This window comes from Populus alba, chromosome 3, assembly GCF_005239225.2.
Source record: "Populus alba chromosome 3, ASM523922v2, whole genome shotgun sequence".
Taxonomy (NCBI): domain Eukaryota; kingdom Viridiplantae; phylum Streptophyta; class Magnoliopsida; order Malpighiales; family Salicaceae; genus Populus; species Populus alba.
The window spans coordinates 9,339,344-9,366,878 of NC_133286.1; the positions used below are offsets into that span (position 1 = coordinate 9,339,344).

The window sequence follows — 27,535 nt, forward strand, 5'->3', positions numbered from 1 at the left end:
CAAAATATATTTGTCATAGAGTGAAAATTGAATAGGAAAATACTGTAAAGAAAAGAAATATAAGAAAGAGTGAAAAAAATTGATTAGGAAAGAAGATACTCTTACAACAAAAATCACTAAATTAAAGAATAATACTATTCAGTTATTAGTTAAAACTATAATAATATAGGGAGTAATGTAATAGTTAGCTCTAATAATAAAAGCAATGACCGCTAAGGGTTACAAACATAGCAGTCTGCCAAATTGGGTTAATTACCCTTGACATTTCATTATTATTATTATTATTATTATTATTATTATTGTTAAAGATTTATTCATTAGATCCTTCTTCTATTATCAATATTACTAATAGGATTTATCTTCTATATGTTTTGTTAATATTTAAGATAATGAGTTTTTTATATGCTTATGATAATATGCTATAAAATTGGTCATGTGATTCATGTCTATCTTGAATGGAAAATAAAAATGAGAATTAAAATTTATATTTTTTAATTTTATTTACCTTTAAAACATGAAAATTTTATTGTGTTCAAATTATAACTAAAATATTTACAAAGAAAGATAAATATTTTAAAAAGAAAATTATACTAAAAATTTTATAATAATTATTTTTTAATTAAAAAATATATTTTTTAATTTTCTCTCTTCTATTTCTTCTTTTTTTTTTTTTTTTCCTGTGTTCATCTCTTCTATACTATAAGTATTTTTTGAAATGTAATTGTGGTTGCTTTTCAAAATATTTTTCATGCTGAAATACATTAAAATGATATTTTTTTTAAAAAAAGTTATTTTTAAAATCAGTATATCAAAACGATTCAAAACATATAAAAAAATATTAATTTTTAATTAAAAAAATTAAATTATTATAAAATACAGTTTACATCACGTTTCCAAACCGTATGATATAAATATCCCGTGAATGTAACATAAGCCCTATAAAATTTCTGATCATTCTGCGCTAACCCTTATATATATATATATATATCTCGATCAGCTGCTACAAACCCAATCTCAGAGGATCTTCACTTTCCCAGTTTCAATCCAAACAACAATTTTTTTCCCAAGAAAAGCCATCCATTTTCCTGGAAAATCCACATCAACCTCACACGTACGATTCATTATTTACACTAACCGATGTCCCAAATACTCATCCAAATCACATAAATGATCTACGATAAGTTGAATTTCTCACAAACCAATCTCAGAATCTCCACTTTCCAAACAACCTCACAAGACTCAATTTTGTCATAAACACCCTTCTAAGACACCACAATCAGCTCTCAGCTACTTCATTTGGGTTAGTGAAAAGACTTACTGAAAGGTTTGATGCAAAACCATCAGAAAAAAGGGGCACCGATGCACTCCATGTTTTGCTTACCATTTTGACCAAGTCTACAAAGACCTATGTAAAGGCTGGAAATCTGCAGATAAATATATCCTACATGAAGCATGAGAAAGAGAGAGACTTGTGGAGATCACAAATATAGAGACTTATGAGAATTAATTAATACAGAATATTATAATCATATCATAATCTATAATCTCAGGAAAAAACAAAAACAAAAAACAAAATGATAAAAAAAGATATGACAATAAAATAAATAATAGACATGAGAAATATGCAAAAATAAAAAAAATAATTATAATACATTATAAATTTCCTTATTCTTGTATCCTAATTATAATAAAATAAATAATAGACATGAGAAATATGAGTTTAATAAATTATTTTGTAAAGCCATCAAGATCGTGAATGGCCAACAAACTAAAAGATTTGCACTTGGAGAAATTATAAGGATCAAAATATTTAACAACTTCAATTCCTAATTTCACTCACTAATTATCTTCAAATTTTATTGTCTGTCTATATTTATTCATATTCATAATGACAATTACCATAATATTCTATTAAACTCATTGGCGTAAAAGTAAAAGACTAAATTTGTAATAGTTATTTAATTGTTTACTAGGACAGGTTAAAACCCTAATTTTTTTCATAAACAAAACCTTTTATAAATCTTTGTAATATTTAATTAATTGTTTTCAAGTTATAACTTGCCATGTATACACCCTCTTTAAAAATGTTATTGTGATTTGTTTTCAAAATACTTTTCATTTAAAAATACATCAAAATAATATATTTTTTATTTTTAAAAAAATTATTTGTAAGATCAGCGCATTAAAATTATTTGAAAATATCAAAAAAATATTAATTTAAAATAAAAAAAACTAAAAAAGTTTTAATTTTTTTTAAAAATACTTTTTGCAATATAAAAATAAACTGGGTCTAAATTCATCGTGGCTACCACACATTCGTTAAAAGAGAGGTTGATGAACTGTATGTGTTTTACAGACATCTTTTTTCTGTGCAAATAAGTGTTTGCTGTGGACTTGAAGGGATTTATGATTTGAAATGACAGAGACATTGAATCTTTTGATGATTTATCCATGATGAAGATGATGTCTACTTATGAAGATAAAAAGGCCATTAATGTATACGTAGATTAAGACCTCAAAGGGTTGCCTATACAAGTCCGATTGCCAAAATGCTACTCAAGTAACCTTAATATTGGTTAGTTCCTTTTGACTCCAAGTACTTTCTTTCATTTTTACGTTTAACAGTTTTATTGATATTTACTTTACCATTCTTTAAGAGCATATTTTATCGAGCGATTCACGTACAAAAAACATCTATTGAAAAACTAATTATTGATAATTTTTGGTTTGTTAGAATGTTTATCGATTAAAAGAACATTGATAGTTTTACAGATAAAATATATATGTAAAAAAAAAATTATCCACTAAAATGTACCGATATAATTCTTTTATCGGTGATTGATAATGGTATTTAAAGTAATTTTATTTCAACTCTTTTTAAAATATTGATGGAATAATAACATTGGTGATGTTGAAGTGTCATCTGCAATAATATTTTTCAAATTTTCTGGAATATATCGACGGATGGAGTCCATCGGTAACCTTGTCCGTAATAATTAAAATATATATATATTTTAAAAAAATCTATTGAACAGAAACAAAAAAGTAATTAAAAAAAATTAAATTTATATATAAAGTTCAAGTATGTAAAAATAAAATTTTTTAATATAAAAACCAAATATTTATTACAGATTTATATGTTTAAATAAAATTTAAATTAAAACAAAGACAATACTAGAGAAGGAGAAGTTCCCAAAATATAGAGCTGATAAATAGATGCACATATACCATCCATACATGATCTATTTTTCTTTTATTGCTATAAAACACTAATAATAATTATATTTTTTTTTCATCAATTCTTTTTACAAGACTCACAACGAAACACAAGCCAGGTAACAAGTGTATACTATTGACTTTTGTTGGTTATTATTATGAAGAAATGGTTGTTGGAAGGGTGTGTATGCATCCGTTGATAGATATTAAGATGAAAAAACAGATGCATAAATAGTAGTACGAGGAAGAAAAAGAAGATGAAGAAAAATCCAAAGAGCTGTCTTTCAGCAATGCTTAATGAAACTATTGAGACCATTTTTTTTATAAAAATATTAACATTGCAACGACTAATCAAATAATAAAGATAAAATTATAATGGAAAACCATTAATATAATATATAATATGGCATTAATTGTAGAGATATCTAAATGTGATAAATGAAGGGAAAAATTACATCAAGCCTTCTACTTCTATAGACTGTTTTTTTTTTTCCTTGCCTCCATGTTTTGAGAAAATATAATTTACTTTCTTGAGCAACTCAAAATTTAAAATAAGACAAAAAGACAAATTTACTCTCAAGTTTAATAAAACACAGATACATTTGGTGGAAAGAAGCTGCGAGTTGGATGATACTGTGACAGAGGATGATCAATGATGGAGTCTGATTGCCGGTTGTTTCAGTTGCTTCTACACAGGGAGAAAGCAAGAAGATGAAAACACATTTGTCCTGATGCATCATATGCATTTTTTTTAATTGCTATTGAATTATTACATTCAGATGCATGCAAATGACTGTTGACTGGAAGAAGATCAATTTTTCCTAGATGGTGTTCTCTGCCTGAATGTTTCCATTGTTGAATAGAAACCGCAACGCAGTCTCGTAAGAAGCAAAGACAGCTCCATTAACTACAAAAGCTCTCGCAACAGCAGTCCCCAGACCTCGCCAGAGAACACAGTAACCATCTTCTTTAACACTCCGGCTGAAGCAATCCAGAATGCCTCTATACTTGAGTTGGGAGGATGGTGATTGAGCTTGTAATCTGGTTTTCACAACATCTAATGGATAGCAGCAGAGCCAGCTAGCAACTCCTGCTAGGCCTCCTGCCGTCAGCATGGTTCGTACGCTTTCTTGACCATTCTTTCTGCAGCCAGGGTGGAACTGCTCTCTCATGTATTCATATGTCCAGAAGTAGACACCATAAGCAGGTGCGTCTCTCAGAACTGTGATCACAAAACCCCGGTACATTCCTTTTAGACCTTCTGTTTTCAGTATGCTCTTGGCAACACCTAGTGGACCTTTGGGAACAGCAGCCTCCTGGAGATTCGCATGGCTTCTGTTCTGCAACTGGAGGCGAATTTTTATCAGTTCTACAGGAGAAAGAATAATGCTCTGTATAGCCCCAGTACCAAGTCCTCCTAGAGCAACACCTTTGTAAGAAGGAGGATCATTAGCTGAAGCGGATGAGTCTAATGCTCTGGAGAGGATAGCATAGGTCTGGAAAACCATGGCATTCTGCAATCCACACACACTGTCAGTGTCCCTGAACCAGCATAAACAATGCAAAACCAGTGATCATCTATTTGTATGGTTGGTCAGGACTGAGTCCATATAGTAATTTTTCTTCTGTATCAGAAATGGAAAGTCATAAAGCTTCCTTTCTTTCGATGGAAATGAAAATCAGGAAATAAGATCCATGATTTATACGAGACTGGAGATGGAGGAGACACAATAAGCTATCAACAACAATATCATATAAGCAGGCGGATTCTTGAGAATGACATTTCTTCAAGTATTAAAACCAGTCGCTTTCCAAGAATTTTTATCAGTTCTACTTGGAAGTTGCGGAATGATTGACAAAAAGCAATCCAAGAATTTCATCATTGCCATATTCTAGTCCTTGCATACTCCATCTCACTAAGGTTTTTCGCCAGACATCAACTTCATTATCCTATTTGTGGTCACTTAGAATTCACCGCAAGAACTTGCACATTCCAAGATATCACAGCAATAAAAAAAACTCAGAAGATTATGACAAAATTGTATTCAAACTAAAATTAAGAAACATAAAACAAAAGTGGAAAGATAGACTTGTATTCTATAGAAGAAACCAATGTTTTGCCATTACCTGGAAGGTGACAGATGCTAGGGGTGCACCCATGCCTCTATAGAGCGCAGCAGGCCCTTCACTGCTCATAACTCGGCGAAGAATACTGAAAGCAGAGCCAGAGCTGGATTGTTGTAGCCGGATACGTAGAGTATCAAGAGGATAACCAGAAATTATACCAGCAATTCCACCAAATCCACCAGCCACAAATTCCCTACCCCAACTGCTAGCAATAAACTCTGGCCAAAAGTCCATTATGATCTCACCCTCATTCATTCCCCAAACAACTCAATATCTTTATTTATTAACACAAACCCAGTTCTTGTTTTCTTTCTCGTACAAAAACACACATACAAGAGTTGTAAGAATGGATGAATACTTTATGTATTTGTCTTCTCTTTTCGTAAATCTTAAGTGGATATAAAAACCTTTTAAATGAAAATGAACGTGAAGTGGGTTATAGAATTCCTAATAAAGACGCAGAGGTTATTCTCTTTCTGAAAGAACCTCTCACAGATTCACTTTCTGTTTCTTTCTCTTTACCTAGATCTTGAAAGGCAAAATACCGAACAAGAAACTTATTTTTCAAGAAGAAAATCCTCTCAAAGCAGTAGCTAGAATTTGCAGATTTTTCTTTATGATATCATTACCCTGCATTCATCAGGTTAACTCTTTTGTCTAGTATTTGCGAAGAAAGGAGGAGACTTATAGAGGGGAAATAACTAATGAAGGGGCAAGAGAGCGACCCAAGCATGGAGGAGATTCCAAAAATTTGGTTACTCTGTGTGTTCCTTTCATGCTATTATTACAAGAAAATGAAAAGGGAGCGGAGCACATGCCACCGTTTGCTACTTTGCTGGGTTGGGTTAGGAGAGCGGGTGTAAGGATGAAAAGGCCAACGTAAAGGCCACTTTCCATACCACCAGTGGTGTCATGACACCTGGAACAAACACATGACGTAACAACGTCAGTTTCAGTGCTTTCAGCCTAGTGTAAATGAACCATCTTTTTGCTTGATTGACTTTGATTTGCCGACATAGGATAAGCGTTTTAAAGTATTTTTTTTAAAAAAAAAAATTTTTTATAAATTTTTTTAAAATTATTTTAATATATTTATATAAAAAATAAAATTTTAAAAATAAAAAAAATATTTTTCTATATATTTTTCAATAAAAAATATTTAAAAAATATTCAATATTACAATATAAAACTAGTGGATGTTAATAATGGAGTGACTCAGCTAAATCAAACTATTTATTATTGTTGACTAAACAATGACATAATCATTCACATGCCATGTAATGTTGCTTTCTATAAGTGTCTATGGAAAAATACAAAAGCATCCTTTTTTTTTTTTTTTTTTTTAATTCAATGGACATTGTGAGAGATAAAATTATTTAAAATCTCATATGTTATTTTATAATGGTAATATTTATCTTGAAAAATCACATTGAAATCTACTCTTTAAGAGATTGTTGTTATATTTCAAACAATTATAATCCTTCAAGAGTTTAAGTAAGAAACTCTTGGTCATAGATGAGGTACATCACCAAAGTGAAAAAGACATGAAGTTTCTTACAATACAGGGAACATATCTAACATGTAAGCAAAAATGACAGTAATTAGGTATAGGTTTAGCATGGCTTAGGGTAAAAAGAAATAGAGATTTGATCTTGGAATTTGATTCTCTCAAAGATTTTACCCTAATTTTAAGTAGAGTAGTTAAAACTCATAATTTATGGGTCCTTCTTAGTGACATAATAAATTTATCCACTAGAGACTAAATGGTGTCTTTCCAGCATACTCTCTGGAATGGAAATTTTGCTGCTAATTTCCTTGCTAAACTAGGTGTTAATCAAGTTGTTTCTTCTATATATTAAAAACATCCTCTACATGAATTAAATGGATTGTGGATGTAGATGTAGATGATGTTGAAGCTATGTTCATGAGACTTTACTCTTTTCTTATCTTTCTCCTTGTACCAAATATATATGTATATGTGTGTACACACACATACATATTGTTACTTTTGAGGTGATTATATTTATTTTTAAATAGATATTGTTATAATTATATGTAAAATATCTATATAAGAAGGAGTTTTCTTATATGGGTCATCACAATTTGTGCAAAGAAACCTATAATAACTAAAATTTTCCTATCTAAAGAACTTCCCATTCATTACAAGTAACACAAACCTTGTCTAAGATCTCATGTCAAAAATCCATTTTATCATGTAAATATTTATGCCTCGACCAAATATTTAGAATTTTCTCTTTAAGCAATTAGTATAAATTAGCCTTGGTGCCCACGCTTCACTACAGGGCTGAATTATTTTTTTGCGCATAAAATGATACTCAACTGCTATAATTGTGTTTTAAAAAAAGAAAAAAAAATGCAACTTAGATCATAAACTTAATTGAGTTGAATAAGTTGAAACGATACTAGATGGATCGAATTTAAAAAGAAAAGTGACTAGAATAACTTGAGGGAAAAAATATTTTTTTTCAAAAGAAGATAAATAATATATCTCATTTTATAGCTCATTAAATATAAAAGAACAAAATGGGATAACAAAGGACAAAAAAAAAAAAAAAATTGATCCTGGTTAACCTGAGTTAGCATAGCAAACCTATAACCCTGGTAATCAAGGTCGAGTCAACCAAGAATATCCCGCCAAACCCGTGGCTTAGATCATAAAATTAAAATAACCTGATAAAAAAGTAAAGATAATTATAATGTTTTTTTTAGGAAAAAATCATGTTAACTTTTCAAATCCATAACCCAGATCATTAGACTCGAAGCACCCAATTTGAAAGGATTAAAAAAATATCAATTTATATTTGATTGAATGGTGAAATTAAAAAGAAAAATAAATTTAGAAAAAAAAAAACCCAAAAAATCCAAAGAATGAAGAGCAAAATTAACATAAAAAAATAAATTTGATCGAAGGGTAAAATTGTAAACAAGAATAACTTTTACAAAAGTACCTAGAAACAAAATACCATCAATTTGGATTAAGGATAAAATTAAAAATCAATGAAAGTTTTACAAAAAAGAAAAGGAAAAAAAGTTAGAAATCAAATACAAAAATTAAAAAAATATAATATTTGATAAATTGGGATTGAAGGATGAAATAGAAAATAAATAAAACTTCTATAAAATAGCCAAGAAGAAAAAATACAAATTAAAAGACTATGGATTGAATATCAATAACAAAGAGGGATAAATTATAATTTTTTTATGAAAAAGATAGAAAAAAAAAAAAAGAAAAAAGAAAGGCCAACTGATGAAAATCCAGACCACTAAAGCTAATATGTGTCGTTCCACACAGAAGAGTACACAATGGTGCTTCCAAAGATGGTGGGAAGATATTTTTGAATGCTAGGAGGTGTTGTACATGTCATTCAAAGTATGTGGGCGCTTCCCATGCGCCTCTAGGTGCTTCATACACACCTATTTTTTTTTATAGTCAAATACCAAATTGCCCCTAAACTGACTTTATAATTACAAAACATCATCATCAAAAGACCAAAAAGCCCTTGACTCAAGGTTAAAATGTTTTGCTTTAAATGATATTTTTATCCTTTCACTGTCATTTTAATTGTTTATTATCTTTTTTATATTTGGTTAAATACCAAATTGCCCTTCAACTAACATTCAAATAATGAAAAAACCATTAAAAAAATACAAATATACCCCATTTCACTATGCAATTAAGATGGAAAAAAAATTATTTGTCCCTGATCAATTTTATAGTGAAAAATGAATTATATGAAAAGACATCAATACTCTTTTAAGCTAGTGTTAAGTTTTTTTTTTGTGAAGGGGTGAAAATGACATTACATTGTTCCAATAAACAATGTTTTAAGTATGGAGCTGTAATGTTTTTTCAGTAGGTTTTAATATCTTTTAATTAATAATTTCAGCTATGTTCTTTTATCTTATTTATATAAATACAAAATGGATTGTGGTACTTATTGTAGAAATGCACAAACAAGACAACTAAAAAGATGATGACCACTCATGAAATATTAATAAATAAATTAATATTGATACCTAGAGGACATATAATAACTACTTTACTTCTCGTGCTATATTGTAGGTTGGATTAATTTTTTTTAACATAAAAAAATATGTAAGTTGCGAGGAATTTTTTTGATATTGTCATTAAACTCGGTCCAGTGAGTTAGATTTGAAACTTGTAACTTGAGTCATTGTCAAGTTTGGGTTTTAAGAGTTATTTTGATATAACCTAGTTGACTTGACGGGTTTTAAGATAAAAAAATCAAAGAACAACAAAATAACATAAAAAACAAAGACCGGACGCCCGAGTTTAAAGGTAATCTGAACAATTGTTAAAAAAATTTAACTTTCTTTTTTAAAAAAAATTAAAGCTCGTATCTTCTGCCAAGTACATTAAAACCTATTGTTGAACTTTTATTTGTCAAATACAACTGTCCATAACAAGTTTGATCATTTTTATTATTGATATTGCAATAACTAATCATTTTAGTTTTTAAAGGTTGATTCTTCGTATTTGCAATAAATATCATTTTTACTTTTTTACCAATAATTCAGCTTTTCTTTTCTTTTTTTTAACAGAAAAAACAAAAGAGAAAAGAATCCCTTTGGTGCTGGCGGGGTCAGCATATAGATTTTCCACAAGAAATTTGATCTTACACGTTTGTTTTGACAGAAACATCAATCATCACAAGCTTTTTGATAAATAAACCTTAATTTAATTCCTTACGTATCATCCCAAACCTTTTCAATTGATTTGATAATATAATGCTTTAATCAATGTCTCCCTGTACCACGCTACAAGACCATTTCTAAAGCTTGCCAAATTTCAGCTTCACAATCGTATGAACCACAGCACATAGCTCCGATTGGCTTTCGTTAAGAATTCTTTATACCCATTGGGAAAATAGGGACGCCAGATTGCCCAAAACACATCACATCACAATCGCAAGAATGCCAGTAATCTTGCAAAAACTCATCAGTGTCCCTAAAAACTCTGCAAAAAGGATAAAATCATGCGGAATGGTGATACCATCTTCCTCATCGACAGTAGAAAATGCAGAATACACTGGTTGAGGAAGGTTCATCAGTAGCATTTAGCATGCATCAAGACCAACACGTTAACCATAGGATGCCAGTGATCACCCCCCTAAACAAGAGATATCGTCGTAATAACCCTGAGAATAGTTTAACTAGTTAGATTTTGAATTTACTTTTTAATGATTACAAGTTTAAGTGTTTTCATGACTATTAAAGGCTTATATAATTGTTAACTTCAGAATTTCTGAAATTAATTAAGATGCATACAAGTTAACCTGAACACCCATAATAATAATAAAGCATAGAAAACCATACGTTGATTTTGGATTGAAGCCCTCATTTCTTCCCACTTTTCTTCAGCCCAGAACCTCCAAGGCTCCCTTTTCTGCTGTGCTTTGGCTCTGAGTTCCTCAAGTGCCTGCTCATCAAATGATATCAAATTAGTCATCTTTCATCAATGCAGAATATAAGAAAGGTAATATACAAGATAAAACATCTCTCTTTTTTGGATAAGTAATATCCAGTATCTCATACCTTTTCTTCCTCCTCCTTCTGAAGTTTGGATAAAAATCATAATCTAACAATATCGATATCCTTCACCGTCAGAAAATAAATACCTTGCTTTGAAGACATGATTTGATTGGAGCCTTATTATGGTTATGGATATATATAAATACCTTGCTTAGAAGACATAGGCCTGCGCATCTTTCTGAACACAGAGAACTCTCTAATTGAAATCAATGCATAACGCTAAATTCCCAAAAACCATTTCTAGTCCAGGGAGTGCTGCGTGTGATCATTTGATTATTTTTCATGAAGGTATAAAATTTTCCGGGATAATCTATGAAAATACGGCCATATATGAATAAACTGTTTGTCATAAACCAAACCAACTGGTGGCAATTAAAGTCTGCAAGAGCCCGAATCTAGATACATTCACTGTTTACATATGAAATTAAGGAACACACACACACAAGAGGTTTTGGTTCGGAGAAATAAAAGACGTGTACATAATTAGCAGCTAGTGATTTGTGGCCGTGGCAAAGTATGATTATCGATATTATATATAGTTCATATAAAGGACTCTTTCATGAAATCTATACTGGCCCCTTTACCTTGCTTCCATCTCAGTGATTGATACTTGGTTTAATGAACAATTTTCTTGATTTTTTTGTTTGTGCTCTTCAATCACCGCCCCCTGCATGCTCCTATTGGAAAATGCTGGTCGTTTTGGAGGAGGTAGTTGATTAGCTTAATTGTATATCATAGATATAACATCTAGCATGGCGGGTCTATCTGTTGGCCTCTCTTGTACGCATAAGAGACCAGCTTGAATGCAGCTCGACACAGTTCTTGGTATCTGTTTGGAAGCAAATAAAGCTTGAAAGTGAAAGAGATTGAACAGAACCATAATTTACTAATAAAAGGTGGATGCCAACTTATCCTAAGAGGAAGAAATCGAGACTCTTTGTGTTTGTTCCTGGGTGAGACAGGGACAAACACAACGCGTCTGGGAAATAATTTCTTAAATAGATACAAAATGAATGGAGGGTTTTATAAGCATAACGTATACCATGTAAACGGGGCCAAATCCACCTTCTCCAAGCTTATTCAGAGGCGCAAAGTTGTTTGTTGCTAATGCTATGCTTTCAAAATTGAAAAACTGTAGTTCATGGCTACTTTTCCCATGTATATTTGGGTTATGTTTTGCTGCCATTCCCAACTCAGACAGTAGTATCTCTTGTTCCGTGTCAGTTCTTTTTATTGATTGAAGAAAGGGAATTAATGCCTTTTTCCTTATATTTTTTCCACGTTAGCAACAGGGTTTCCGGCTTCAACATCCAGGAGACTAGATCGTTGCATTTTCTCCTTGTTAGAAAGAATAAGAAGCATAACAAGGATATAGCCAGAGCTCCCCCTAAACATTATATGATCAACCACTGGACAAGGCAGGCTTGATGCCTTGTGTTCATGTAAAATGTTTCTTTAAATTCTCACGTAGCTTATACCCAAGAGTCTTAAATTACAATAATGACCAGTCTCCGGTGAGCCGATTTGCTTCGCATGGTTGCAAAGGTAGGACCCTAACCTGAGTTCTTTTTACCTCCTGTGCATTAGAGATTATCTCTAAGCTGAAAACTAACAGCAAGCAAAGTGAGTTTATGGAGCAATCATAATTCATATCTAATCTGTTTATTATGTTCTTCCTCTGAAATGTAAATTATGCATCAAGTATTCCTCTGTTCTAATAATATAAATGCTGTACATTTTCCTTGGCCTTTTTTTATAAAATTAAAGCATATACGTCTAGCAGTTCTATAAAGTTTCCCCCCTTTGGTATTGGGATCTTCCAAATTTAATTCTGCTCCAAATCTGGCAAGCAATGCCATCATAGTTCATACTCATTGGTGGACGAATAGGCAAATACATGAGCAGTTTCTTAAGCACTTTTCACACAGCCATTGATATTCATGTTCTCATTCTCATCAAACTTGAACGCATCACCTGTCACAGAACATGTAATTTACTCTTCGAAACCTTTTTTAATGGGCATGGTTTTTTTATTTTTTTTCCCAGAATAAACACATGGAGGAAATCTCAAGGTTTAGCATTGAGCAAAAACGCTGTTCATCATATTGTTAGCTGGCTAGGTAAGTGCAAAAAGACATTTGTGCTTGTGCAATCTTGCAGTTATGTTGGCTACACTACATAAACTCTTGTTAAAAAAAAAAAAAAAACTTAGTTTCAATATTATTATTTTTTTGATAGATGAGAAAGTCTCTTTCAATCGACATAAAAAAGCATGCATCATGTGGAAAACAAATTTATTTTTCTTCTCAAGAGAGATAAAATACTTTCAAAATAGAAAAAAAAATCTTAAGAGAACTCAAAGTAACAAAAGATAAAATGCTTCTTTTTTGTTTAAGAAGAAGAGGAAGAAGAAAAAAACATATTTTTTCTCCATTGGTTTGTGGTATAATTTTTATTAGTGAACCAAGTTGACATAATATTCTTTCCATTTTCAACTAATTAGCCCCAGAAAATATATTTTCAAATCTATATTTGCTAAAAACCTTTAGCGAATAATGATGGGCTGCTTGAGGCTCGCCTGGCCCAATTTTCAGAAACAATTAACTCGCAATAAGCCCAATAATATCTTTGACCCCTTGGCCTTGAGAGAAAGGTAGGTCTGAACAGCAGCTGAAGATTGGCAGCTGAAGAGAAGGAGACATTTGAATCTGCTACACTGCCATCTGATTTTCCTCGCTTTCTCAGTGATTCAGCTTCAGTTCTATCACCAACATGATTTCTCTTCGTTCAAGCGAATTTCCTCTCTCTTAGCTAATCAATATGGTATGTTTTCTCTCTTTTGTTCTTGCATGTACTTTTTTTTTATAAAAGAAAAAGTTAATTCGGTATAAGTGGGTGTTTGGTATTGTGACTGTGGTGAGGTTCACTACATGAAACTCTATGCACTTCAAGGGTTCTTATTTATGCTGTTACTATATTTTCTGGCAGGCATTCCAGCCATGGATGTTCTGGTCGCTAGTGAGGCTAATCAGTGCACTAATGTCTCAGCCGACTGCCTCCGTCACAACTTTATTGTATTACAGCAATCTTCTTCCTAGAAACTTGAATTTAGAGCGGTTGGTTCGACCTGAATTGCTTGATGGAGAGAACCGTTTGTTCATTTATCTCATCGATTTCTTAAGATGTCTCTGGTAGTTAGCTAGCACCTTATGCTCAACCCCATATTGATTTTGTTTTATTAAAGAAATTAAGTACCGACTGATGATTTCTTTCTTATTCCAACTCTGTTTCAGAGCTATCGGATCTCTTACTGCAATACGATCCTTGCAGGATCCGGTGAGTTGAATTTTCGCTATTTAAATACATGTCAGAAATCAGAAAAACTTTAATGCTTGGCTAAAGATTCTGTACCTCTAGATGATCGGGGAGAAAATATTGTTCATGTAATTAGGGTTTCTGTATTTTCACTGGGTACTGCGTGCCCTTGTTGTGTTATTCAGGGAGCATCACTATGATGCTCTGCATGATTACGTGCTAGCTTTCTGGGGACGGAGATACAGTGACAGTATTTTTACACATATGCCGTGCTTTAACCTTAGTTTATTCACTCCCATTGTTGAAATCAGAATAATACCTGATAAGATTTTATTATACAGCATAAAACATACATATTTTTGAAAATTACCAACCAACTACGTGAAAGAACTTCTCTTTTCTTATTTGGATTCAACAGAGGTCCACGCAGTAGAGGTAACTTGTTTTTTCCTATTTTTACAAGATTACGTAGTAGAAATACCCTTTCCTGTTTTTAAATTCTAACCCATTCACCTTAGGATTAAGCTTAGATCAGACCTTATAACGGAAACTATTCCCTCGATTGTTTGTGTATGTGTGATGCAGTAGCAGATTGTGTCCCTGTCAAGTCATTTCTTCTTCTCAGCTCAAACGGAGTTGAGAATTATCATTTGTCAGCTTGCAAAATTAAATGCATTAATTTGGAGTTTTTCTTGATTGTGCTTCTCTTTTTTTAAAGTCCTTGACGATGATGAATTATACATCTATTCACAGAAAGAAAGGGGTTGGGCTATGATGGCGAAGATTGGTATGGACGGTGGCACCGTTGAGGGAGCTCTGGTGGTGGTGGTGCCAGAGCAGAAGTCAGTGCTAGCTCATCGGAAAGAAGACCCCGAGTAAGGCAGCCTTGTTTGTTTCATGAAAATGAAAAGTCATTTTCTAAATATTACTTTTCAAATTTGTTTCTGCATCCTTAATTTTCCAGTGAAAGGACGAAATACATTTTGCTAATGACCTTAAACCGAGAGTGGCCACCCCCACTAACTAAGGTTATAGGTATTGAAGAGTGTAGTAATAGTTATATATTTTTAAAATTATTTTTTATTTGAAAATATATTAAAATAATATTTTTTTATTTTTAAAATATTATTTTTTATATTAAAAAAATTAAAATAATTTAAAAATACCAAAAAAATATTAATCAACTATTCAAATTTCCTTGTTTTAAGATCCGAATTCTGTAGCAGAGCTTTATTTGGCTACTAAAGCACACTGTAAGGAAAAATTGAAGGACTTTTTTCTGCCTTGTTGGACTGCCACGATCGCATGGCCAAGGAGCATTGGTCAAAACTCAGCAGGGCGGAGCTACCTAGGCCCGTGGGCCAGAGAGGAGCTTGGCTCTCCAAGATTTAATTTAGTCCCTGTAGTTTTATAGGTTTTTCATACATATCCTTATAATATATAATTTTTCCTCGTAAATAATTATAGTTAAGTACTAGTTTTAAAACCCGCATTATGTCATGGATAGAGTTCCAAGCTAATTCTTCACATATACTGTAACAATGTATCAATATTAGAATGTGTTTTATTATATCATTTTTTTTAATTAAAAAATGAGAAGATGTTATTTATGTTTATTAAAATAATTTTTAAAAAAGTTGAATCTTGTGAAAAAGTCAATAATATTTATATGAGTATGCAAATATTTAACACCCACTTTTCTTTTAGATTTATGTGTTCTTTTTTATCTTAGAAGTTATATCAAATAAATGAAAATATAAATTTACAATAATTTTTTGAAATATAATATATATAATTTTGAAAAATAACTATTGTTTAAAAATTGAATAAAACAATTTTAAAAACAAGAGAGATGATATTAATTTAAGCTGAGATAAAAAGAATTGATGTAAATTAAAGAAATACATACAAAAGACTAAGGTTACTAATTAAAATCATTGCAATAAATAAATAAATAAATAAGAGAGAGAGAAAGAGAAAAAGAAAGGGAGGGCAGGCCTTAACACCCAACTAACCACCCAAGTTTAGGCATACTTGGGCTTATAAATCTATGCCCACACATCTAGGCTTATATTTTTATATATGACAAGGGAGGGATTACATGCCATCCCCCAATTTTTATATTAAAAAGAAATTAATGCAAACAACATTTATTATGCTAGCCTGGATTTTGGCTACTAGGGGATGGTTGGAAATCCTAATAAATCATATTTTAACTCAAAACACTTATAAATTGATTTAAAAACCACAAAAATTAAACCAAAAATAAATTCTCTATTAAGATTGATCTACTTTCTCAAGTAAGATGAAGGCAAAAAAACACCACCATTGAATTCTTCTCTTTCAATGAAATCTTTTGACACCATGCTTGATCATTTTAGTTATCAAAATTGTAACCATCAACTTTCTCTTTCTTATATAGTTTTGCCACAAGTTTCTCTCTTTTCTTTCAAATATAAAGACTGAAAAATAAATAAAATATACTTTGAAATTAAAATGAATAAACATTTATAGTAAATTTGAGATTGGTCATATTTTTCTCCATGTTTTACATGACAACCTTTTGTTTTTTAATTAGACTATACAAAGTTCAATTGAATGGAGAAAAAAGTTAGAAAAAAAAAAAAAAGATAACTAGGTGCTTCATTCTTTATATAAACAATGAAGTACTTTAACAAACCTCATATTTTTTTTAGTTTTTAATTAATAATATATTAAAATTTTTATCAACTTAATAATATCTCATTAACTTAAAAAGTAAAATGTATGGGATGAACACTATGTAGCCAACATTGTTCATCCTCTCACAAAACATTATGGAAGACATTGTTTATTTTTTGACAATTCACTTTAGTTAAAGTTTTATTTTAGACGATTTGATCATAATTTAAGGCCAATTGCTTCTTATTTCTTAGTCAATGGTGGAATTGAACGAATAAGGATTGAAATGAAAAAACAAAAGCATCAAATATGAGTGGTGTGCCATAGGCTTCGAGAAATATATATTTTGGTTCTCTAACTTTAAAAATAACGCAAATTATACAATTTTAGTGCCTCAATATTATCCCAATTCAATTTTGAAACAATTTCATTTTTTTTATTTTTTAGTCCTTGATCAAGAAATGAGATAGAGGTCATTGGATTTCGACAGTAGACACAGAAATTTTGGTAACATCAATTTAAGCCACCAAAAATATCAATGTTTATGTCAAATGGTTCAATTTAATAAGAAAAGTTTATATTAAGTTTTTTTCTTAACCTTTAAAGTTCGTGAAAAAAACATATATATATGAATTCATTTTAATTTTTATTTTCAAGTTGATTTTGATTTTTCAAATGATTCTTTTAGGTCATTGATAGGTCTATCACGGTTACTAAGGGGTTTTAAATAAAAAATGGATTGAAAATAAATTTTTTAGGTTAAAAAACTTAAGCCCTGTTTTTTCAGCAACTAGAATCTAAGCAAATCAAACGATATGTCATATGCTTTAATAGGTGACGTGCCGTCTAACTTTTTTTTCAAAAAAAAATTGGGACAGATAACATGTCATCCACCCTAGTTGCAACAAAAAATAATATAAGATCCCCCTCATGCGGGCCTGCCAGGGCGGATTTGCACTTGCGCCATAATGAAATGGGTGAGGCCAAGCAACGCTTGGCCTTTGCCTCTTCTTTTTTTCTAAATTATTTTTTTTTAATTTTTTTAAATACATGTTTTTTTATATGGTTTTTTCTCTAAGTTATTTTTTATATTTAGATTAATATTCTTCTCTCTTTCATTTTGTTTAAATAATCTCTTTTAAATGACATTTATGTTTTTTTTGTTATGCATTTAGATTTTGAAGAGTTTTTCTGATTCATCTATAATTATTTTTTCTCTCTTTTTAATAGGCAGACTTAATTTTTTTAAATAAAAAAAATATAATATATGCAGCTTTGCATAGTGTTTTTTTTCCTTTTATTTTATTAAATCAATTTAATTTTATTTTTTATTTTTATTATAATTTGCTTGAATAAAAAAATTATATTAATAAACAACTTTAGCAAATGATGTCTTATTGAAAAAAAATTAAATACAAAAATATATATTGAAAAGGCTTATACAAAATTTTTTTATTTGAAAAACAAATCTGACCCACGGTGAAGATTGATATCAGATATTTAGTAAAATACAAACGATGTCTTATTGTTCTCCCAATATTAATCTCTAGATATTAAAAAAAATGTAAAGAAAAAAAATACCCATTAATAAATATGTAAGAGCAAAAGCTACCATGGAAAACTTCGAGGCTATTTAAAAGGGTAATAATAGTTTTTTTAAAAAAATATTTTATTTAAAAATATATTAAAATAATTTTTTTATATCAATATATCAAAATAATTTAAAAATATTAAAACTAAATAATTTTAAATAAAAGATTTATCAAAATTTTGATCAATTGTAATCCCAATTGGTGCAAATCTATACTTCTAAATTAAAAAGATTTTGTTTTTAAATGACAAAAAGGCCAATTCAATTGTACGTGTGCCGTCAATCATCTGCCACCTGTGAAGGTTGGAAGCCGTACTTGTGTACGGCATGGTGCAATGCCGCATGGGCTTTAGAGACGGTGCCGCCATTATATTCCAATAATTAATTCGCAAAAGTGGTCACATCGGAGAACTGAGTACAGCTTAGATCCAGCTGTTTTGACACTTGATTGACTTGCACATCATTATCAAAACCGATTACATTTTCAAACTTGAACACGTCTTTATGTAGAACACAAAAATATTTATTTTCTTTCTCTCGAAAATCCGTAGCAAAGAAGAAAAAACAAAGTGTAGCTTGTTATTATTATTATTATTATTATGTGTTATGCTGCTTGTTATTTTATATAATTATCTAAATTAAATTTAGAGTATTTATACACATTAGTCACATTTTTTCACGCAATTAACCAGAAAAGAGCAAATATCGCACTGAACAGTGCAGCCTTCGTACTTTCCTTCTAGAGAAAGGTACGTGTGTGATAATTATTGGAGACAAATATAAGTGTTTCACTGACAATTTGTGCACTCAAAAGCATAAGAGGTTGTAATATAATACCAACAAGAACTATTTGTGAAAAAAAGAAGGAAATTACACAAAAACCTTCTTAGCCCTTCATTTTTTTTTTCTTTTAAGAGTATTTATGTAATTCAACTGTGAAATTTTTTTTTGTAAATGATCTTTGGGTCCCCTAAAAATACCATTCTACCCTCGTTGGCCGTGTCAAAATTTTATATTAAGAAAAGCAAAGTAGTAATTAGACGGTCAAAAATTATTATTATTATTATTATTATTAAAAGTCACATAAGAAAAGGAATCCAGTATATCACAAGCATTGACATGACTCTTTTGAGCTTACATGCTGAGGAGTAATTCGCTGAATTCTAACATCAAAATAAATAAATAAATAAATAAATAAATAATGACATTCCTCGGAGATTAATGATGTCTGATGGGGAACATCAAATCCAGACAACAGGGTTGACCAGTCAAATTCACCAGCAACAAACCGCGTCAGGAATAGCAGCAGCACATTACACTATCTTTTGCTACGTGTTCATTTAATTAATTTATGTTGATATTATTAATTAAATGGAATTACGTCATTGCTGATTGTACAGCAGCAGTAGTATCGATCAGGTCAAGTTCAAGTCATCTGATTTTAGTGAAGATTAAGCTTGATTTTTGTTTATTCAAGCTCAAATTGTTTAGGTTCTTGATGGATTGAAGTCTAGTTCAGACTTTTTCAAGTTTGATTACTTGAGTTGTTTAATAATTTCAATTCAAGAAATTAAATGTGCTGTCAATTTGAGGAATAAAATAATTTAATGTAATAAAAAGATAAGAAAAAACATATTAATACATGTCTGGTTCTCACCATCATAGAATGGCTTATTTGCTCAGCTTACGAGTATAATATTTCAATTGCCTTGTTGGATGATGAAGACTCCGTTTTGGATTATATTGCGGTGTAACCCCTTTTTTTTCTTTTTTATCAAAATTTGTAAAAAATATTGCTTAAAATTAATTTTCTTCCTGTTTTTATATTATTATTGAGTTGATGTTAAAAATAAAATTTTAAAATAATTAAAAAATTATTTTAATATATATATTTTAAAAAAAAATACTTTAAAATATAATTTCTGTCATATTTCCAAATATTTTCTTTGGTCATGTGTAAATTAAACGAGCTTTAAAAATGGATGGTTAACTTTAAGAGATAACTTAGAACCAAGTACTTAGTAATTGAGTCCGGTTTCAAGCATTTAAGAACCAAGCATTTAGGTTTGTTACTCTTCGTATCCTCAAAACCAGTTAGACTTTTGCATAGGAATGTGTTAGGTAGTAATTCGTTTGTTGTCTAGGAATAAAAGAGATAAATAACAGTAAAATTAAAAAAAAAAACATTTTTTTATATAATTCACTATAAAATTATTATAAAAATAAATTTATTTTATATCTATAAAATGAGGCAAGGTATAAAGAGATATGTAATACATTCGATTAAAATCCTAGGAATTAAAAAAGATCACATGCAAATTTGCAAATCATTGCCAGCATCTTCCGCACTTAAATGTAATTACTAGGAAGCTCCCTTTCCTCCTAACAAAGTCCCCACACTTGAATCGCTCCCATGATATATCACATCTATATAAGCACGTATTATGCCATCACACTATCCAGTACCAAAATCATCTTCGTACCAGTACATCAATCAGTCGTCAAAACACTAATTCGGGGGGCACAATGGAAGGAAGAAGCAGGGACGCCCATTCTGAGATTAGTACTCCGAGATATCGAGGTATCCGGCAAAGAAAATGGGGGACGTGGGTGTCCGAAATCCGGGAGCCTGGTCAGAAAACAAGAATTTGGCTTGGAAGTTATGAGAAGCCTGAAATGGCTGCCGTCGCATATGATGTGGCAGCATTGCACCTAAGGGGACGTGGGGCACAGCTGAATTTTCCTGAAATGGAAGATAGCCTCCCCCGGCCGGCCAGTTCTAGAGCGGAGGACGTGCAAGCGGCAGCACGGGAGGCAGCTTTGCTGTTTAGTGGACCAGTAAAATGCTCGGATATTGGAAGCTGTGGCTCTATTACTAGTGATGGTGGTTTTGGTCCTGTTAGAGTGGGGTTGTCACCGAGCCAAATTCAAGCTATTAACGAAGCACCACTGGACTCACCAAAAATGTGGACGGAGTACTTGGCTGAGTCTCTTCTGACGGGAGAGCCGATGGCTATGGAGAACGATATTGGTGTCGGATATAGTGAATGGGAGGAAATCCAGCAAGAATCCATTTGGGGTTACTACTAAACACTTGATTAAACAACAAGAATCCTATATTATAAGGGTTTCTTCACCTAAATACCAGGCTAATTCTTAATTAATTTCACTACCTACGCTATTGCAGCATCATCCATTTCTTTTTGGGCAGAGAGACGTGGAAGTCATTTTTGGAGGATTGGATGGCGATGCTTATTACTACGCATGGAAAGAGTTGTAGTTTTTTATCGGCTCATTTTGATGCGTAAAAGATGTTAAAGAGAGCTCCGGTGTGCTTTATTTCTGTTTTAATTTTCACAAGAGTGCAGTGTTTTTGTTTCAGTGTAGAAGATATAAAAACTTCTGCGTCAAATGAAGCTTCTTAACTCCATTCGAGTGCTTAATGGATAATTATTCGAGCTAATTAATTTTATTTTATTTTGGTTTTTTGGTGCTAGAAAATCCAACTTCAATATTGTAATCAATACATACATGTTTCTGTATGAAAATTTGATCACTGTACCGATGCAGATGGGTAGAGTTATAAGAACAAAAGACAGGATGTATGTAATGTCGTGTTCGGAGGCTCAACGTTTTGCTACAGAAAGCAGGAAGTGTGACGCATTTAAGATATCCTGTGTAAAAGACGAGAGACAGGATATATGTAATAGGATGCTTGGATTATGTAGACTAAAGTCCGCGTTGAGCAGAAAAAAGGGGAAAAATCTAAGCCTTGATTTATAACCCACTTGGGTGGTGGTCCGAACGGTAAGGTTAGGTGACCGCTTGGCGGCAATTGTTTTCCATGTTGTCTCCCTACCAAGAAATTGGGTGACCTATTTTAAGGCATTCTCTCATTGTCAATTGAGTTTTATAGCTCTTGATGATAACAATTTGAATTGGACTATTTGAACTTTAAAAGGGAAAAGTCTACCATTTTTTTATTTTTATTTCTACCACAAAGTATGATGCTAATTAAATCTAATTTCTCTATTGGCATCTTATCATTAACATTTGAATAAAAATAGTGTTATCTTATGGCCTATAAAGTCTCCATTCAATCATCTTTTTTAACTTATTATAATAATCAATTTCAAACTCATTAAAAATTGAACCTTTTACACAAACCCTACTATTATGAGTCTGTATACTCTTACCATATTGTTTTGTATGAAAGACATATCAATTGATGAATTATTCATTGTAACACTATTTTAGGGTATAAAAAAAAACTTCAATCTACTAGAATTTGCACCCATGTTTAGTGTTTGTTTACATTTAACAACAATTAAGGTAAAATAAATAATATAGGTAATTCAAAAACTTGAAGTTATCAATTATTAAACACCAACATGTGTTTTAGAATATGATAAATTGTTTGTCTTGTAATTAGAATAATTGAGCTTTACTAACATTTAGATTGTGGGATAACAACAATTGATAATGTTGCCAAAAAGAATTATTAAATTTAGTATAATGATCAATCTTATAATTTAGTATAATTAATGGAAATTCTATGTAATTAAAAAGATGGATTTATTGAACAAAATATCTCAATTCATCACAGTTAAATGACATATAATTATGTGTTTATCTAAATTCAATATTTATCAAATATCTTTTTATCACTGGTTTTTTAATAATGGTCATCCAGGATGGTAAAATATTGACAAATTATTACTCAAATGTAGTTCACCACCATTATAATTTTTGGGAATGTGATTGATTTTTATTCTCAAGTTAGACTCAAAATAATACGAGGTAAATATTGAAATCTCTTTAATAATATAAGCCTTGCATGTCAAAGCATCAACAAGAGTTTTGTTTTTAACATTTCTCTTAAGGTTGAATAAGTATTTGCATGAAAATAATTAATGATGAATAACTGAATATTGAAAAAAATAATGGATAATTACTTAGGATGTCATCCCTTACATTTTGAATGGATACATCCATCTAGAAATAAGAAGGATAAGATAAATTTTATTTATCCAAAACATCTCTATGTAATTTTTTATGGAAATTTCATTTATGATTGAGGGTGGAAAAAAAATTGACTTTTCCATGATAGAGCCCACTAAAAAAAGGATCATATATTTTAGGTAAGTATTCCTTTTTAGTGTCATCATTACACAATCTAGTTTTTTTTCCGAGTATATTCAGAACACGAAACCCCTTATCTAGAACTTCTACTCTATTTATAAACTCTACATAAGACCTTCTAATTTTTTCTCATATGTTAAATGTATGGATATATATTTTATTGAGTAAAAAAAAAAAGGAAAGATTATTTTAAATTTGCAAATGGTCTTGTTGATATTCATTACAAGCTACTCTAAATATTTCATATTCAATTTGTTCAAACAAATATCCTGAAAAAATGACTAATGTTTGTTAATGCATCCCATATTCTTAAAAAAAAAAACATCACAAAAAGTAATAAGAATGAGTAATTACACATATGATAGTCATGACTATTCATCTCATATAATTTGTTTTTCTTTTAATCTAGTTATGTTTGATGCATAACCATAAGGGAATTGTAAATTCTTTAGCTATTCATAGACAAAAAGCTGCCCATTATTGTATAAGGTGAAGATGACTTTGGGTTTTGCAATATGCAACCCATGGTTAATCAACTCCATCATGTCACGATTACAATACAAAGGTAAATCCAATCTAGTTTTCATATTGTCTTTTATTTTTCCTTTCAAGTCCAACATCATATTCACTATCAGAAAATTAATAAATACAAATAGAAATACTGAGAGAATATTTTCTTTGATAAATTGCCGATAGATTTTATCAACATAAATATTCTCTTGGTATTTACCTAGGGAATTATAATGGAAAAAAAATAATTAAAACAAAGCAAACAAACGATAACATGCTAATTTTACTAACGAAATTATCGACAGAAAATCCAGTTGGTAAATTTGTTAGCAAACTGTGAACACTGTTCATTATGTCAATTACAAAGAGAATCACCAACGGAAAATTTCGTCGGTATTTTCCAGAGAGCTCTAGAATTGTTCACTTTTTAATTGCACTATTAATTATTATTCTTTACAGATAAAATCACCGACATATTAAAAAGTCATCGATGTTATTTGGTGGTTTTCTGAAAAAATTTGATTAAATTAAAATTTTAAATTAGATATTACAGACGAAATCACTGACGGATTGAAAAGTCGCCAATGATATTTAGGCAGTTTCTGAAATTTTTTTATTAAATTAAAAAATTATACTAAATATTATAAATGAAATCATCAATGAAATAATTAAAAATATTAATATTTAATTGTGTATATATACGCGCCTTGTTTGCGTGCCCTGCTCTCTTGGGCCTTATCACAGGAAAAAACCAGGAGCCCTCATTGTTTTCCCGAGGCGGTGAAGTGGGCTAGACATTATAGAAGGAACGCGTTCAGCAACTAAAATGATATGAGATCATAGGCTACATAGGGAGTTGCTTTGTGCTTATGTAGAACGAAGGATCTCTTTTCTTTTTTCGGAGGTTTTTTGTCAGGTTTATCGGTCTTTATATTGATTGTTGAGATCAGTGCTCTGTTGTTCTTATGATGAGAGATTTAGTTTTTTAGAAACGATGAAGCCTTCATTCAAGTCGACGCATCTTATGGAGTAACAACCTGAGGCTTAGGATCATTATGTTAGGTAAATATATATCATTAATTCTGAAACTAATGACTTGGATTTCTTTATAAACAGAAATTATTATCAATTTGTTTAAACAAAATCAGATCATCCATTAATTTATTGAAATTTAAATGACTAGCAATAAATTTACTGAGAGGGGGAATCTATGTTTGTTTTTGTGTTTAAAATAGATTTTTGAGAATTTTTTATTTTTTTATATTTTTAAATTAAATTATTTTATGTTTTTAAATCATTTTGATATAAAAATTAAATTTTAAAAAATAAAAAATACTTGAAAAAAAAAAACTCGTTATAACAATCATGAACATTACCATAAAGCTGGCCGCTGACTGTGTATTCCAACTGTTGGACTTTTCGGCTTGAATTCAAAACATATACTCCCATAATTAGGCCCATCTAGATTTTGTTTTGGATATGAAGAGAAAATCACTCCACAATATCAGTACTTAAGAAAAGGAAAAGTCTCAATTATAAGAAAATTAAGGTAGTGTTTGGTACCAAGAAATGAAATTATATTATAGAAATAAGAATGAAAGTTTTTATTATAGAAAAAATTATTATTAATATTATTATTGCATAATCGCTTTTTCATCATTAGCATCATTTTTATTATTATTTAAGTGATATTTAATTACTTTGTTTTTTAAAGTAATTTTCATTCAGAAATATATCAAAATAATATATTTTTTTTACTTTTTAAAAAATATTTTTGATATTAGCACATTAAAATGATTTGAAAACATTAAAAAAATATTAATTTCAAATAAAAAAATAAAAAAATTTTAATTATTTTTAAAAAACACTTTTAAAAACGTAAAAATAAACAGGGTTTATATCACTACCCTATCCTAACAACAAAAATTTGCTTCACGTGTCCAAATAATACGTAAGTTTCTGATAATAAGAACTTAAAATCTATGTCCATTAAACCTCATGCTTTCTTTGCAATTATCTTAATTATTCTGCACCAAAATTAGCTAGTTAGCTGGCTTAAGTTTCTTAAGTGATATTTAATTAATGCTGTTTCGAAAACATATGATATATATATATATATATATATATATATATATATATATATATATATATATATATATATTCTCTTATACCTTTTGTTTTCACAGTAAAAATTCATTTTAAAACTGTCTCATCAGACAATTATATTTTATGTTTTTTTTATTTTTTCATCTGAATATATTTTAATTTTTACTGTTTTTATCTTTTCTAACCTAAAACACTAATCTTTTTTTTTAAAAAAAAAAATCTTCACAAAGGAACACCAAAATGCAAATAGGGAAAAAAAAATTCTATTTATTTAACTGATTTTTTTTTCTTTTCAACGTAATATATAATGAGGGGTTCGTTTTATCTTCTCATTAACAACACAGTTGATGATCCTAACAAAATTAATGTTTTTTCATGCAAATTAATCAAAGAAGGCAACGGTACGTGTGTGTGAGTCATTATAGGAAATATGTAATAAAAAATCATATTTTAAAATTAAATTCAAATAAAAATTGTATTGTTTTGTTTATTTAAAATGGAAAATTTTCAATAAAATTTGATTCAGAAAAAAATTGTTTATAAACTAAATTTAAATTAAAAAAAATATGAAAAATTTTTCAATAAAATTAAGGGAGTTTGTGATGTTTTTTGCATATTAAATAAAGGGAAAAAAGAAATAAAAGAGGAAGGGAGAGGTATTGTTTGTCAAATTATAATTTAAATATTATTCATGAATTAATGGATAAATTTAAAATTCACTTTTATTTCATAAATTTTATGATAAAGACTGTATTTTCAAGCAACCAGTAGAGTGTAACAGAAGCATCACATTTTCATATCCTTTCAACTACTTGTAAGGTTCTCTTCCTTCAATCATAACCACCCAGCTCATTGCCAGCTGCTCTTAAAATTCCTGTCACGTCAATTAAGCTCCTAGTATTATTAAATAAATACCAGATAATAATTAAATTAAGGAGAATTGCCACGTGTAACCCCTTGACACGTATATCAAGAAACTTTAAGTCAATCCCAAGAAGTACTACCATATATATATAACTGAATTTAGATTCATGGTTATATATTAATTAATTCATCAATAATATTCTCTTTATCAATAGATAATTACTTTATGATTCGTCTCATTGACTTCATGGTCAGTTGACTATTAAATAAACGACCCATATACATACCAGGCATTGAAATCCCATGTTCCAATATGCCTCGGATTAATTCCTTGTGTGTGTGTGTTATCAATAGCAACTGTGCAAAATAAATTTTAGAGGGTATTTGAGAATATAGTATTATTTTTTTTCTAGAAATATATTAAAATAT

The 27,535-nt window shown here is 30.1% G+C and overlaps 2 protein-coding genes and 1 long non-coding RNA gene across 3 annotated transcripts; 2 read left to right on the forward strand and 1 right to left on the reverse strand.

The window, feature by feature from the left end:
* Positions 1-3,657: 3,657 nt before the first annotated feature.
* On the reverse strand, positions 3,658-6,162 carry LOC118038085 (mitochondrial arginine transporter BAC2). Its single transcript, XM_035044379.2, has 2 exons — positions 5,344-6,162; positions 3,658-4,730 (listed from the first exon to the last, which is right to left on the reverse strand). The coding sequence occupies exons 1-2, from the start codon at positions 5,596-5,598 to the stop codon at positions 4,038-4,040; spliced, it is 948 nt and encodes a 315-aa protein (XP_034900270.1). The 5' UTR covers positions 5,599-6,162; the 3' UTR covers positions 3,658-4,037.
* Positions 6,163-13,581: 7,419 nt separating this feature from the next.
* On the forward strand, positions 13,582-15,802 carry LOC118038069 (uncharacterized). Its single transcript, XR_004685710.2, has 4 exons — positions 13,582-13,740; positions 13,906-14,108; positions 14,211-14,253; positions 14,986-15,802. It is a non-coding gene; the product is annotated as an uncharacterized lncRNA (long non-coding RNA).
* A 4,984-nt stretch (positions 15,803-20,786) lies between these two features.
* LOC118037979 (ethylene-responsive transcription factor ERF022) lies at positions 20,787-22,448 on the forward strand. The gene has a single exon (XM_035044176.2). The coding sequence runs from the start codon at positions 21,011-21,013 to the stop codon at positions 21,572-21,574; it is 564 nt and encodes a 187-aa protein (XP_034900067.1). The 5' UTR covers positions 20,787-21,010; the 3' UTR covers positions 21,575-22,448.
* Positions 22,449-27,535: the final 5,087 nt, after the last annotated feature.